This window comes from Sinocyclocheilus rhinocerous, unplaced genomic scaffold, assembly GCF_001515625.1.
Source record: "Sinocyclocheilus rhinocerous isolate Xijiao unplaced genomic scaffold, SAMN03320098_v1.1 scaffold502, whole genome shotgun sequence".
Classification (NCBI taxonomy): Eukaryota; Metazoa; Chordata; class Actinopteri; order Cypriniformes; family Cyprinidae; genus Sinocyclocheilus; species Sinocyclocheilus rhinocerous.
Window position 1 is genome coordinate 379,652 of NW_015641028.1, and position 15,590 is coordinate 395,241.

General features: G+C 36.5%; 2 protein-coding genes across 6 annotated transcripts in view; both read left to right on the forward strand.

The window, feature by feature from the left end:
• Positions 1-1,968, forward strand: part of mrpl10 (mitochondrial ribosomal protein L10) — a 5,751-nt gene extending 3,783 nt beyond the window's left edge. The window contains exons 3-5 of the mRNA XM_016570440.1: positions 819-983; positions 1,066-1,210; positions 1,656-1,968. Of these exons, the coding sequence (XP_016425926.1) occupies positions 819-983; positions 1,066-1,210; positions 1,656-1,912 (567 nt within the window). The 3' untranslated portion in view covers positions 1,913-1,968. The remainder of the gene's footprint in view (positions 1-818; positions 984-1,065; positions 1,211-1,655) is intronic.
• Positions 1,969-3,180: 1,212 nt separating this feature from the next.
• LOC107754093 (oxysterol-binding protein-related protein 6-like) lies at positions 3,181-15,108 on the forward strand. 5 transcript variants are annotated; one of them, XM_016570411.1, is made up of 24 exons: positions 3,181-3,303; positions 3,372-3,471; positions 5,037-5,265; positions 5,570-5,713; positions 5,820-5,873; positions 5,963-6,076; positions 6,844-6,999; positions 7,222-7,324; positions 7,414-7,532; positions 7,615-7,701; positions 8,023-8,046; positions 8,402-8,552; positions 8,668-8,798; positions 9,580-9,672; positions 9,899-10,064; positions 10,657-10,943; positions 11,644-11,781; positions 11,882-11,945; positions 12,037-12,115; positions 12,205-12,349; positions 12,454-12,604; positions 13,666-13,792; positions 13,962-14,084; positions 14,161-15,108. In XM_016570411.1, exons 3-24 carry the CDS (start codon positions 5,134-5,136, stop codon positions 14,267-14,269), a joined length of 2,697 nt encoding a protein of 898 aa, XP_016425897.1. In that variant the 5' UTR covers positions 3,181-3,303; positions 3,372-3,471; positions 5,037-5,133; the 3' UTR covers positions 14,270-15,108. The 5 variants fall into 5 exon arrangements, with proteins under 5 accessions (XP_016425897.1, XP_016425896.1, XP_016425898.1 ...); XM_016570410.1 differs by having other exon boundaries at positions 3,181-3,471; XM_016570412.1 differs by having other exon boundaries at positions 3,181-3,471; positions 7,633-7,701.
• Positions 15,109-15,590: the final 482 nt, after the last annotated feature.

Genomic DNA, 15,590 nt, shown 5'->3' on the forward strand with positions numbered 1-15,590 from the left:
GCTAGGCTGCTGTGTTTTTCGTTGTGAAAGCGAAACTACTTTGTTTGGTCTTTCAAAAGAGGACGATATCCGCTTCGTTATGCCTAGAGCTGATCTGTGCTGGTCGCTGAGGGAATACTTCAACTTAGTGCTGTGGATCGCCAGCACATTTTATGGAGGGCTGTTTACTGATCCTGGGAGAGTTAGGTTAGACTAAAATGCCGGCAGTTCTGACTCACGTAAGTACGTTTTCTTTTATCATTTGCCACTGATGATTCAAACGCGAGTTTTGGGCAGTGTGGATTAACGTTAGCACTTGTTGTTTGTCATTTCTCTGATCACAAATGCAGACATGGTTTTATGTTTACACGGTGCGATGCAACGCAATGCGTAAAAAGACAGTATAAGTCATTATAATCCGTATTTATGTCCCCACTGGATGCAACAAATGCCTCGTTTGTAATGGGTTTTAATGTTTATGTCTCGTCGCTCCGGCCGGACACGGCATCAACAGTATGTGAGGGGCGTAACATTTCCGTCACATGCTTGAGGTATTCGGCCAATCACAACGCATTGGATATCTGGCCAATCAGAGCACACCTCGCTTTTCAGACCGATTAGTTTTGTAAAAATCGACGCGTTTCAAAAAGTCGGGGCATAGAGGAGAAACAATAATGTACAGTATGTGGAAAATAATGTGTTTTTTGAACTTTAAACCGCATAAACACATTTCATTACACCAAATACACAAAATAATGTTCTTTTTAGCAGCATCATATGACCCCTTTTTAAGTGATATATATACAGTATATATATATATCTACTCTCTTTCCTTTTAGGAAAGTGCTCTGGCAGTTTTGTTGAGGAAAGACCTAGAAAACTTGTTTAAGGAATGTAAGATGATTGCTGTGGTCCAAAACAATGCAATCAATGCAGAGGACCTCATGGTGCTGAAACACAAACTGAAGAGACACAATATCAGTGTCAAGTTCTTCCCAAACCAGGTAATAGCAAATTATAGTGATGCTTACCACTTTTGAGATGTGCGCTACTGCTTTGTGACATTTTATTTGTGTTTCTTTCCAGGTGACAAGGTCCTTTCTCAGCAACAGCATTTACAGTAACATGTTGCCTCTATTTGTTGGCCAGACTGTGATATTTGTTAGTAAAGAGCCAAAAGTTAAAGAGATGCTCCAAGCGTTAAAACACAGTCCTCAGATGGTGCTGTTAGGTGAGTGTTTCCTAGGCATGAACTTGCATTCTAAAAGGAGTAGTTCACCCAAAATGGATCCTCTGCAGTAAAAGAGAGTAGTCAGAATGAGAATTCAAACAGCTGATAAAAACTTTACTTACTTTACTTTTAGTCATTTAGCAGAAAATTTAAAAACAACAGTAATCCACATGACCTCTAGTCAATTAATGTCTTGTGAAGTAAAACGTTGCATGTTTAGGATGTTTTTGACTTCAAATCATTGCTTCTTGCTAAAATAGTCCTCTATTCCCCATAATATTGCTTTCTCAAGTGAAAAGTGAAAAAGTTGTCTCGTCTGAATCAGGAGAAAAATAAGCACTGATCAAGCATTTTTTATTTCATTTTTTGGGTAAACTATTCCTTTAAATATCTTCTAAAAATGATTGGTATTGTCTCACAGGCTTTCTGTACCATTTTCTTTCAGGCGCTTGTATAGAGAACACATTGCTTTCATATCAAGGCATTCTCAGTTACTCCAAACTCCCGTCTATGACCACTATCCAGGGTGAAATAGTTGGTGGTCTAACCATGATGACTTCACGGACTGTCTCAATGCTGCGTCACCATCCAGCTCACCTTTCCGCCCTCCTTCAGCAGTACGTCAAACAGCAAGGCTCTGGGGACTCCACAAATGCTGTTACAGATAAAGATACTTCTATAATACAGGAAGCAGCAGCTTGAATTTTATAAAATAAATGAACAGCTGTGTATGGTTGACATAAAATGCATATAATAAAATGGAGTTATTTAAAGTTGCTTTTTTGGTTATTTATATGCTATAGTTGGAGGTGAATTTTTTGTTTGTCACTGTTCATATTGTGGAGACTGGGGCTACATTTCATAAAGGTAACGTCTCTGCTGTTTTCTCTAGCAGTGATTTTGTATGTTAGTTTCAAATGACTAGTTAAAGAACATTAAATTAGAATAATATTAGTAATAATTCTGTCTTTCAAAGTAAAATTTCAATGACATTTTGTAATCTTATACAATTTAAGAATAACAATATTCGCTATGTATATTTGTTAATAATTGTTTTACTGTTAAATGTTGCTGAAGAGCCATTAATAGACTATTTAATGTCAGGTTCCATTGTGACAGCTTACCCCATATAGCTTGGCATCAAATGTCAATTTGCTTATTGAACTGCATTTTTTTTTTCTTCAACCTTCATGGTGGAAATGCAACAGCTTTTTTTCTAGTCAAGTCTTTAAGGTATGTACAGAAATTGTCAATTTATATTAATAGGCACAGTGTCTATTTATTTATTTATTTATTTATTTTTTGCCAGGGGTCTCCAACCCTGCTCCCTTCTCTCTTCTGCTTCATGCAGACTTCAATTCCAATCCTGCTCCAATACACCTGCTTGTAGTTTTCAGGTAACCCTGAACACCTTGATTAGCTGGTTCTGGTGTGTTTGGTTAGGACTGGAGTTGAACTCTGTAGGACAGTAGCTCTCCTGGAGCAGGATAGAGACCCCGACCTATGCCCTTTTGGATATTTAAACAATTTAAAGTGTATTTGAACTGATTTGCAAGTTAAAAAGCCAAGAGAAACATGTATTTGTACCACCAAAATAAACACTAGCTGGTCACGGATCCTGATTAGTGCTAATCTCTGGATTACTTCATGTTAATCTAGGTCAGTTAGTCCTTTATGGTTATAACTCTGGGTTCAGTGTAGAAGTGTTATTTTGACATGCTGTTTCATTTTAGTTCAGTTTTAGTTATGTATGATTCTCTTTCAGGAAAAAAATCATTTGAATTTGTAAAACCAATGAATTAAATGTATGTGCTCTGTGTGATATATGAACCAATAGGGGGTTACCCACTTGAATATGACTACATTTGGAGGTTATCTCGTCTCAGTAAACAGAGCAACTCAGTAGTTTCAGATGTAATGCATCTGAATGGCTGGCTGTCAGTGAAGTTCCTCCTACATGCCTGTAATTCCAACAGCTTTTAAGACACTAATGCGGATAATGATTTGGCGGGGAGCCGTGGGTGGATTTGGAGGATGTTCCGTCACCAGTGGAGGATAGTTTGGGAGCTGTCCGCCATACATCTTTCTTTCTGGTATGCACTTGGAATATCTTGCAGTTTTAGTTGAAAGTGGTTGAACTGGTTTCCTGTTCTGAGAGTAGAGTGACGCAAAGTTGTACAAATGGGGGAACATGAAACTCAGGCGCTTGGAGGGAATCACTCAGAGATACACCACACGCTGGCCAAGAGCAGGAACCTCAGGTAAGAGCTTGAGTTAGAAACTTTGTGGTTTTAAATGCTGGTTGCAGTAGAAGTATATGTTTGAAGTGGATTTGTATATTTACTGTTTGGAAACGGATATGTATGGAAAACTGTATATTTTGTCATATGCATTTTAATGTTCCCCATGTAAATTGATATTGTTCAATAAAATAAAATAAAAAGTTTCTCAACACGCTCTGCTTCACATACTAGACAAGGAGGAATGGTTTGTCTGACCAAAGCTGTTTAACAATTATTATAATTTTTAAAATCGTGTTCAGTTCTTATAATTTACAGTGAAATCTACAATTAAATAAAATGAAGTAGCCTACTCTAAATTACTAGATGATCTTTCTATGTTATTGTGATTATTCAAACGTGTATGTCACACTGTTTTCCTGATGCTGTACATCATATTTACTGTGACCTGTCAGCAGCATGCTCACGTTGAAAAGCTATTCAAGCTAAGGGCTGCTAAAAAGGGTTATTCAAAGCCAATTATCGTAATGACGCTAAGCCTCTCCCGGGACCGTTACCTTTGTGAGAGGTTACTAACCATAAGCATGTGTTACTGTGCATATTCTGCCTTTCATAAAAAAGGATATCTAAAACAATTTAAAACTTACATAAAAACAAAAATGATTTAATAAGTCCAGTTGCTTTTACCTCAGATCGGCCTATTTACTGACAATTATGTAATCAAATAGTTCATTACTCGACTGCAAATTCAGCTGTTTACAAAACATCTCATTTGCCCTCATTCTAGTTTAATAGGCATGCATGAGCTTGTCAGTGTTGTCAAGACAATAAGAGATTCTAGAAAACATGTTTGGTTTCTGTCACACCCCCAGTCGGTTTATATCTAGAAAAAGGAATTTTTCAATAATCTGTCAGTATGTAATTGAGAATAAACAGCAATAAAGGTGTTTCCTTGGTCCATACCTAATGGTTTTAGCATCATTTAGACTGTTATGTAATTATGAGTGTATTATTTTGGTTTCTTTACTTTGCATTACTATGCTATTGTTGTGTTTCATATTAAGCCATTTAAAGTGTTTATGAGATGATGAACCAATGTGATCTAGTAAAGGGCAGAAGTTAAAAGTCCTGCCCAGGAAGTGTTGGTTAAGGCAGATCCCTGCTGTTAGATAACTGAATTAGAGGTGTTTTCTCTGGACACTGTATTGCTTCTGTTTTTGTTTGCTGCCACTGTGCCGGTTACTGCATTGGCTATTTATGGCATTTAATTGTACAAAACATTCATAAAAGTAGCTCTGAAACATAAAGGCAACTATATATTTTCATGTACTGTTTGAATAAAAAAAATAAGTGCAATATCACAAAGACATGTTATTTGCAAAATTAAAAAATGGTATAAAAATAAATGATAGTGTTTTCATGGTATTTTTTAAAAACCTCTGATATCGACAATATGACTAATTGTTTTCCTAACCCTGTTTTCTTAACCCTTCCTTTCTTAGCAGTCCTAACACATGCTTGTCTGACTAACTAATAAATGATTTATCTTTCTAAAAATCCAATAATGAAAACTCTTTACTTTGCAGACATAGTGTGCTCTAGTGTACAATGAGAAGGAGTCTATAGCAGAGCGCATTTTCACACCAAGCTCGACTAATAAGTGCACAAGAGGACATTTTCAAAATGGACTCCCACGGGTCTTCACTGGACCACGTCCAGTCACAGCTGAGTGGTGTGGAGAAGGTGTCTTGCGTCTGGCATAAGCCCACTCATTCCAGGAGCAGCAGCACAGCATCCTCACGTCACTCACGGCTGGTTTGTACCATCTGCTTGACATAAACACAGTCAAACTCTGGTTTCTTCAACTGATTTTTGGACACACCTAAATATTTTCCTTACAAGTACATATGTGAAAAGCTAGCAGTAGGAGTTCTGCCCAGTTGCTCAACACCTAACAAGTGTCCAATCAGATGGTGTGGCCAAACCAACAAGTTTATGTGTCTTAACAAGCTCAACAGTTACGTTTCATTCATAGGGATTACATGTGGCACATGTTTTAAATGGGAAACGCCCTGTTGTACGTCAGCTGTGATTGCATTTTTCCCTCTGTTCCAAATAGAACATTAAAGACTGGGAAGTAATGGACGACTTTCCAGTAGATTTGAACCTCACTGGAGAAAACATGCAGGATGCGAATACTCCAGGAATCTGTGAAGGCTACTTGATGAAGAGGAGAAAGTGGCCTCTTAAAGGGTGGCATAAGGTATGAGAAAAAAACATGTTTCATGTAATCTTTTCCTTAATAGTTGTTGGGATAATTGTAGAACTGTGTAAAATTTAATGAACTTTAAAGTTATGCTTTCTTACAGAGATACTTTGTCTTGGATAAAGGGACCCTGCGATATTCAAAAAACCAACATGATGTAAGTATGCTACTTATCTTTTTCCTTACAGAAACTGCAGATGTTGGATCTAGGCTTTTTTAACAATCAGGGATTTACTTTTTCAACAGTTTTCCAAAGGGAAAATGCACGGTGCACTAGATGTCAGTCTTGCAGTTATGTCAGTGAACAAAAAAGCAAGGCGCATAGATCTGGATGCTGGAGACATTCTGTATCACATGAAAGTAAGTCGTTGCATATTGCTGGCATTAATTGAATGAAATTGATTAATTTATGTTTTAAAGCTAATATGATCTTTAGTTCTATGGAAGCTTGTTTTTGCCATGGGATAAAAAAAAAAAGGTAATTGTGACTTTCACAGTTCTGACTTTTTTCCTCACAATTCTGAGTTCATATCTCACAATTAAGACTTTTTCAATTTCCAAATTGCAAGATATAAACTCAATAAAAAAGTTAGAACTGTGAGATGTAAACTTAGAATTCTGAGGGAAAATGTCAGAACTGCAAGATAGATACAGTATTAGAAATGTGAGGTAAACTCAGAATTGCAAGAATAGAAGTCATAGTTTATATTTTGCAATCCTGAATTTTACCTCATAATTTTTTTTCTCAGAATTGCAAGGGAGAAAAAAACAGAATTTTGAGATAAGTTGCAAAATTTTTTAAAATTTTTTATTCTTTGGGCTTCCATATGTTAAATCCTTAAACACTTGTCCAGGATCTTCCAAACTGGGGTTCACGAACCCCTGAAGGTTTTTATAGGAAATGCAGGAGGTTCATGAGTTTATGAAAAGCTAAGAATTAATTAAATCCATCATTTAAAAATAAAAACAATCAAAATAAAACATTCTAAAAAAGTGTTTCATTTGTTTATCTGCATGTCATGTGACTACTTTTCCTTCATCCAACAAATTATGCTATTATTTAATCAAATAAATAAATAAACAATTAAAAAAAAAAGTAAACTGAACTCATTTACTTTTCTAACTAGGCCAAGACTCCGGATTTATATTACATATGGGTCACCAAGCTGAGTGCCCACAGGATGTATAAGAAAAACGAGGCTGCACACGTTCACAATGGCTTCCTCCAGGCCCTGTCCCAGAGCAGTCATTTACCTCAGAAAAACAGTCCCATGCAGGACACGGTGAGTAAAGTGGTTCCTACATTGACTTCCTGTAGCCCTCTAAATCACCAGGGATTAGGAGAATGTGTCCTCACAGTTTACGAACAAGACGAATTAGTGATTAGACCTCAGTGTCCCAGATGGTGGTTTTATCTGTAAATGTACACTAATAGATGCTTCGGTGATTCAATTGTTTATTTGTCTGATGGAAGTTACAAATGAATGTCTTATGAACAATTCTAGGGCACGTTTTATGTGGGTGAACCTCTGCCATGTGTCAATCCTGCCGTTAATGGGAAAGTGTCAGCTTGGCTACAGACCCAAGAAACTGACATCTGTGCACAAGGTACAGCTGTGCTTCTAAATACTAGTGAAACTGTAATAAACAGATGCATAAGCACAGAATAAGATCCACCGCTTTGTGTTGTTTTCCAGAGCTTACCCGTTGTCAAATAGAGCTGAATGAGCTGCAACGGCTGGTCCAAAAGTTGCACTCTCTAGAGTCTGGCCAAATGATCAATAACGGAGATCTCCAGAGAATTATCAGCATGCAGGTTAGTAAAAGCAGCAGGCTGAAGACAGGCCTTTACTAAAATGACTTGCAAGTAAATGTTCCCACATGTGTTTGACCCATAGAATCTCCTTCTTGACAAGCCCAAGAAGAAGAGTGGAAAGATTTGGGGTCATTCTCGAACTCTGTCTCGAGTTGAGGCTCTTGGAATGGTGAGGCTGCTCAGTTTACATTTTCTTCTACTTGATATTAGGATATCTTAGATAAAGCCTTGGAAGCAATTATAATCTTTGCCTACAGGGATTGCCCTGCCATTGGGATTATTTCATGTTTTCCACAAAGGTTTGGAAACCATAATGGAATTTATTCCATATTCATGTGCAGTGTCATCCCAAAGATCTCTGTGTATTTTTTATTTGATTTGATTTTTGCATACTGTAGTCAGGCATTTGTGTTGTGCTAATGTATAGTAAGCATTAGAGCTTCCAAAAAAAAAAACCCAGTAATTTAGTCAACTCCTTTTTTACATGAAGCCGTTTCGTGGGATTACTAAATCGGTAAGTCAGCACTGACACTGATACTAAGTTCCTTGTAACTTTCCACACATTATACCAAGTAGCAAATGCTTTACACCAGATGGTGGTCCTATTTCATTTTTCATATTGTATAGTTCCACTCAAAAGTTTGGGGTTGGTAAGTCTATTTGTAACACTATAAATGTCTCTACTCTCACTTTTGATCAATTGAATGCATCCTTGCTACATAAAATTAATTTCTTAAAAAAAAAATTCACTGAATGGTAGTCTGTATTGTATTTTAGTACATGTACTATAGCTTCTGATTGTTACATGTTGCAGACATTAAATAATAATATCTCCTCCTACTTGTTTTCTACCCACTTTTTTAATGCAGCTATCATCAAGCCACTTGACCAGTTCTGCCCACCTGGGAACCTCTGTCCCTTCAATCCCCGATTATGTCTCCACCCAGGCAACCCCACCAGCCTCCACCTCATCAGAAAGCAAGAAACTCCACCAAGACATCTGCTCCATGTCCTTGAAAGGTATGAAAGGATAACACCTTAATGATTTTATAGTTGAAATTTAAACCCAGTTTATGCTTATTGCTGTAATAGTTATATAATGTTGAAGGTCAGCACTGTGTCTTTTTCCTTATAGTCCATGCATCTTTGCGTACTGCACATGAGGCTCTTGCTCAGGAGCGCCAAAGGCTGCAGGACACCTGGTCCAGCAGGGAGCTTCACCAGACCACCTCTGCCCAGATCAACAACCTCTGCAGCCTGGCTGAGGTGACAAGGACTTATATTACTTATCGAAAAGCACAAAGTGCAGCAGTATTGCCTTGAAATTTTCTGCTTGCATGCAAAGAATATATTTACTATAGCTTATCTTGTTATTAAAGATGCTGTAAGCTCTATACCATAAAACAAACACCCCTGCTAGTAAATGCTTTAATACAGTGGTTCTCAATCAGGGGCTTCAACAGATTTCCTAAAAAGTTCAAGATGATTTGAAATGATTTAAAACAAGACAAAACAAGCATTAAAATATGCTAAATAAATAACTGAAAAATTCTGATTATTTCATCATTCTTAAGGAGTAGTTCATCCCAAAATGAATATGCTGTGATCTTTTACTCAACCTTAAGTTTTTCCAAACCTGTTTGAATTTATTTTTTCTGTTGAACACAAAAGAAGGTATTTTGAAGAATGTTGGTAATCAAACAGTCACTGGTCCCCATTGACAAGTACTTTTTCCATACCATGGAATTCAGTGGGGACCAACAACTGTTTACCCACATTCTTCAAAATATTTTCTTTTGTGTTTATCAGAAAAAAGAAACTTGTACAGATTTGGAACAGTTTTAGGCTGATTTTCATTTTTGGGTGAATTATCAAACAACTGGTGAAGTTATGGGGTCTTTGAATATTGTTGTGGACAATGAGGGGCCTAGGAGTCACTAAGGTTGAGAACCACTGGTTTAATAGTTTATTTTCAGTGCATTACATGTTATGTTTTACTGCATAGATGTGTGTGTGTGTGTGTGTGTGTGTATATGTGTATCTTCAGTTAGATGTTATGTCCCGTCACACCAAAATCCACAAACTCTCAGTGTCCTCCGACTCCTCAGAAGAGTCCTTCCGTACTGTGCTACAAAGGAAGGTGTGTCTCTTTCTACCCAGAACCTACTCATCCTGTTCCCATTTTCGTCTCTTACTTTCCCTCCTCCACCCTCTGCTTTTTTATTCTGTTTACAGGTTGATGGGTTTCACCTACTTCATATGCCGACAGGCTCTTTTGTCCTCTCATAGTTTTATTGTCATAGCAGTATGATGCAATCAAGCTTACAGTTTCTGACTACCTACATGTCTGTCTCTGTTTCACTCAGTCTGGCTCAGGCCGTAGTTTGTCTTTCCATGCACCCTCGGTGGCTGACTCAGCGGCAGAGTATTTTGACGCATGTGATGAGCTTATGTGTGCGAGCTCTTCAGAGATGTCTGATGAGTCCGGTCTGAGTGATGGATCCAGTAATTCAGAGCCTGATGAGGCTCATGGTTAGTAAAATTTAAATTCTCTGTAGGCACATTTGTGTGTGGTGTTTAGGTGTCCATTTTTATTACCATTCAAAAGTTTGGCTTCAGTTGGAGAAATTCATACTTTTATTCAGCAAAGATGCAATAAATTGATCAAAAGTGACAGTAAAGACATTTGTAATGTTACAAAACATTTCTATTCCATTTGAACTTAGAATGCTAAAATTTTTTATAATTTCCACAACAATATTAAGCAGCACAACTGTTTTCAGCATTAATAATAAGAATTGTTTCTTGAGCACCAAATAAGCATATCAGAATTGTTTTTAAAGGATCATGCGACACTGAATACTGGAGTAATGGCTGCTGAAAATTCAGTTTTGCCATCACAGGAATAAATTAAATTTTAAAAAATTATTATTTTTTTATAATATTAGTTCACTGTATTTGTCTGTGCTGTATTCTTGATCAAATTAATGCAGCTTAAGAGACTTCTTTCAAAAAACATTAAAAAACTCTATCGACCCCAATTTTTTTAACTGTAGTGTATTTTTGTTCATGTAAATCTATTACATTGTGTTACAACATTATCTTTTTCTTATGAGCTCTACAGCAATGGCTTCACGCAAGTACAGGGCCAGCCTTTCAAAAGCACCAGCAAAACTGAACAGCATAAAGAACACCGGACGTCGTACTACTCTGCCTGCAGTCTGCCCTGACAACAGCCACGTCGGATTGATGACTATCCTCTACAACAACATAGGGAAGGATCTGTCCCGTGTCTCCATGCCAGCAGCTCTGAATGAGCCTGTGTGCCTGCTGCAGAGACTCTGTGAGGAGCTGGAATACTCTGACCTACTGGAAACTGCCAATCATACCGATGACCCCTACCAGAGGATGGTAATAATTACAGAAACTTCAGCAAAACTGTATATGTCCGAATGATCACAAAAGGAGTGATTCATTTAGAAGTGATATAAAAAACTATTACTATATCTGTATACTGTAATGTTTTTGAAAGAAGGCTGCTTTTAATTGATCCAACAAAAAACAGTAATATTGTGAAATATTCTTGCAATTTAAAATTGTTTTCTATTTTAATCTATTTTCCATTATAATTTAATCCTGTGATGGAAAAGCGATTTTTTTCAGCAGCCATTAATCCAGTCTTCAGTGTCACATGATCCTTCAGAAATCAGTCTAATAAGATGATTTGGTGCTCAAATAACAAGAAGATCGTAGTATAACTATGTTGAAGACAGTTGTTCTATGATGAATAGAATGTTCAAAAAACAGTTTTGACTGTCAGTCTCTATCAATTTAATGCATCTGTTTTGAATATAAGTATTAAAGGGGTCATATGATGCTTTTTTAAAGATAATTATTTTGTGTATTTGGTGTAACAGAATATGTTGACATGCTTTAATGTTCAAAAAACACATTATTTTTCAAATACTGTACATACTGTACGGTCCTCTATGCCCCGCCTCTCTCAAAGACCCCTTTAATTTCTTTAAAAAATATATTCCTTCTGACCCCAAATGTTTGAACAGTAGTGTACTTCTTTATATTTAGAAAATTCTGTTTTGTCCTTGTAAAGGTTTATATTGCTGCTTTTGCCATATCTGGCTATGCCACGGCTCAGTATCGCAGCCGTTACAAACCTTTTAATCCAGTTCTGGGAGAGACATTTGAGTGTATCAGAGAGGACAGAGGCTTCCGCTACATTAGTGAACAGGTAATTAATAATCATTTATTAATTACATCACTTATCTTATTATACGTCAGATAAGTTGCTATCAAGCAGTTGTTTATTCTGTGGTTTTGTTTGCCCTCAGGTTTCCCATCATCCACCAATATCTGCGTGTCATGCAGAATCAAACAATTTCAACTTCTGGCAGGGTATGTTTTAGGCCTTTGTTATGATGTCTTAATGTACTGTATGTTTGAATTTGAATCTCATTCCTTTTTTAATTCTACATGCTGAGAGCAGACCAGAGATGGAAGAACAAGTTTTGGGGCAAATCTTTGGAGATTATGCCAACGGGGATGGTGAATGTGACTCTAAAAAAGCAAGTATCTGCTTTGGTGTCAGTGGAGTGGAATCTTAATTCTGAAGTGTTAAAGGAGAATTCTTATCTTTGATTTACTGTACTTTTAGTTACGGGGACCATTATGAATGGAACAAAGTGGTGACGTGCATCCACAATGTCCTAAGTCAGCAGCGATACCTCGAGCACTACGGCGAAGTCATTATTCGCAACCTGAAAAGTTCGGTCTGCACCTGTAAGATCACATTTGTCAAGGTGTGTTTGGTTTTGATTGCACATTTTGTTGTCATTTGATTCATTCGAGTACATATAGATGAAGTCTTTGTACAAATGCAGAAAATGTTTTTTTCCCCTCTCAGTCACGTTACTGGGGTTCAGATGGTTCCAAAAACGAAGTGCAGGGTCAAGTTCTAGACGAGACTGGTAATATCGTCCATCGTTTTGGTGGATTTTGGCATGAAGGCATCTTCTCTGACACCCTTCCCAATCCACAGTGTATCTGGAAGCCAAGTGAGTAGTCATCTTTCATTAATTTTATTGAATACTGTTTTATTTTATTATTGTACCATTTTATTGAAGTCAATGAACAGCCCACTGCTGCAAACCAAATTACTTTTGACATGTGATGTGTTTCTGTGTGAAACAGAACATTAATTTAAATTTTATTTTATCAATTGGGAATTATCCAGACCGAATGCGTTTGCTTAGAAAATACTAAATACATATTTGAATAATGGTCAGCATTATGTAATAACTCGCGCTGCCATGGACTCTCTTCACATTTTGAGGGTTCTCAACAGCAGAAGTCATAATAGTTGGTAAACTTCGATAGTGGTGAACAGGAACTACAAGAAATGTTGCATAATTTTTGCATCCCCTTTTGCCCCAGTGAAAAAAATCAAAAACAAAATTACTTTTAGTATAGGGAGCAATTCTCACTATTAACCAGTAGTTTATTAGCATGCATATTGTTAACACAATGACTGTTTATTAGTACTTATAAAGCACATATTCTGCATGACCATATTCTACATCCCTAATCCTACCCAATACCTAAACTTAACAACTACCTTACTAACTGCTAATAAGCAGCAAATTAGGAGTTTATTGAGGCAAAAGTCGTAGTTAATGGTTTGTTAATAGCGAGAATTGGACCTTAAAATAAAGTGTGACCAACAAAAGAAAACAAAACATAATAGAAAACATTCTATAACTTTCCAAATATGGAAACAAAAAGAGAGATTACGTTGATCAAAACAGCCGTTTTATGGAACTCCCTCCGTTTTCTGTAAATTAATGCCAAGTTAAAAAACACAAAGTATAGTGTTATAAATGTACATTATATTTTTAAAACTGAAAATATAAAAAACTAGATTTACAGTGTTAATATCTGGAAAAACATCATCACTGTGAAATATGTTCATTGTTAACAAGAAGACCAGGAATGTATTGGGTCAATTCTGAATGAGATCATTTCTGATTTTGTGACTGGTCTGTCTGAGAAAACAAATAAATGAAAGATGTTTCTTTGTATTGGCAGATGTTGTCAGAATGTATGTGCTTCCTTACAGATCCACAGCCCAAGAACTACATGATTTACTATGGCTTCTCTAGCTTTGCAATGGAGATGAATGAGCTGACCCCTGACCTTAAGCCCCTGCTGCCCCCTACAGATACACGCTTGCGGCCTGACCAAAGGTGAGACCTTCCTAATAGACAATGATAAATAGACAGACGTTTGAGCCAGAATGATTTAAGAGTGCTACATAAATGTATTCTGTTTCCATTATGTTCAAAATATAGCAAGTCCATGAAATGCTTTTTTAAGATCGTCTGTTTTAAGTTTGCTCTGTGTTGGTGTTGTTAGGCTTCTTGAGGAGGGGAAAATAGAGGAGACCGATAAAAAGAAGGATGAAGTGGAGGAAAAGCAAAGAGAAAGGAGGAAAATTCTGGCCAAGAGAGGAGAGGAGCATATCCCTCGCTTCTTCAGGTGAGTCGACATCAACCCTACAATTGATTTATTAATATAATTACAGCTGGAATGTTAAAATATTCCCATCTTACAGGAAAACTTTGGATGCTGCTGGAAAGGAAGTTTGGCTTTACAATGGAACGTATTGGAAGATCAGGGATAATGCTGGTTTTGTCAATGTTAAAAACCTGGAATTATGGTGAAGAAGGCAGATTGCTGCAACACTGTGGACACTTAATGCCTGTGATAAATTCAGTTTGCACACAGTTTTTGAAAGACTACACAAACTTGGAGCTTTTGGGAGCAACGATAAATTGCCAAGGGTTTTTGTACTAAATCGAATCCATTGAGCAAGGATGATGCTTTTACCAAACAGCAAGAGGAGGGGTACATTGTGAAGATTTCTATTTAATTTATGGTTGAGGACACCAAAACTTGGTGGACAGTTTGACCTTGTCTTCCACTTTGGATAAAATATAAGCCAAAAGGTAAACGAGAATGTATGCGAGTTCTGGAGATGTTTAGTTTTAACAATTACACACACGCACATTTCTATGGACAATGTTAAATTACTTTTCACTTTATGTAAGTACTTATGTGCCAGTGGAAACAACAGGAGTCTGGATAAAGAAAATTGATTATTTGATCATATGTAATATTCATTAACAAACATTTTCTTCCGTTAACTCACCAGTTTATAAAAGGACCATTATTTCTCTTGCAAAGCTATGTCTCAACCTGAGCAGGATTGAGCAGTAAATGGATTAATTCTAATTTGGGCCCTTATTGACTTTTTGCTGAAGGTGGTTTCTGAAACGTGTCCACAGCACTCTTATATTGCACGTCTTATTTTTTATTTTTTTAAATGAACTAAATGACATATTTTGATTTTAGACAATGATATTGTATTTATTGGGATTTAAGTATGAGTTAAGCTCACAGTTTCAACCCAAACGACCATTTTGTGTAGGCCTGGATGAAAAAAATCATAGTGTACAAATGTACAACTTTCAAGTCATCACTTGTATAGTTATTTAAAACAGCAATAAAATGTACAATATTAAAGAATAGAAAAAAATGAATTTGTATAGTTCAGTCTTTATTACATTTAGAATGAATCAAAAACATCATTTAATATTATATACAGTATTTTGACAGCTGTATCTGAGGCTCAGTTTGCTTGGTTGAGGAAACTTACTACAGAAGCACCTCTTTTATTATTAGTAACCTTACTTAAATTGTTGCTTTTAACTCAACAGATAGACAAGGATGGTGCCAGAGAGAATAACCTAAATAGGTTCCTGCTATTGACACACTAAGATATGAGGAGCATAATGTCCACCAGGGGTCAGCCAAAACATGGATTGACTGCTAATATGACAACAACAGACAATTTGTTCATTATTTTCAGTGCACATCAACAGTAACAAACTTTTCAGTGCATTTCGGTGTATAAAAAGAAACCAAACATAAACATTAATTATTCATCTATTAAATTAACATAGAAACACTTTAATTGCACTT

What these genes read in the sequence shown, in the direction of transcription:
- LOC107754093 (XM_016570410.1), top strand. Translation starts at nt 5,134, where the DNA reads ATGGACTCCCACGGGTCTTCACTGGACCACGTCCAGTCACAGCTGAGT. An exon ending in ACAGTCCCATGCAGGACACG is followed by an intron (nt 7,000 to 7,221) that starts GTGAGTAAAGTG and finishes GAACAATTCTAG; the next exon opens with GGCACGTTTTATGTGGGTGA. An exon ending in CAATTTCAACTTCTGGCAGG is followed by an intron (nt 11,946 to 12,036) that starts GTATGTTTTAGG and finishes TGCTGAGAGCAG; the next exon opens with ACCAGAGATGGAAGAACAAG.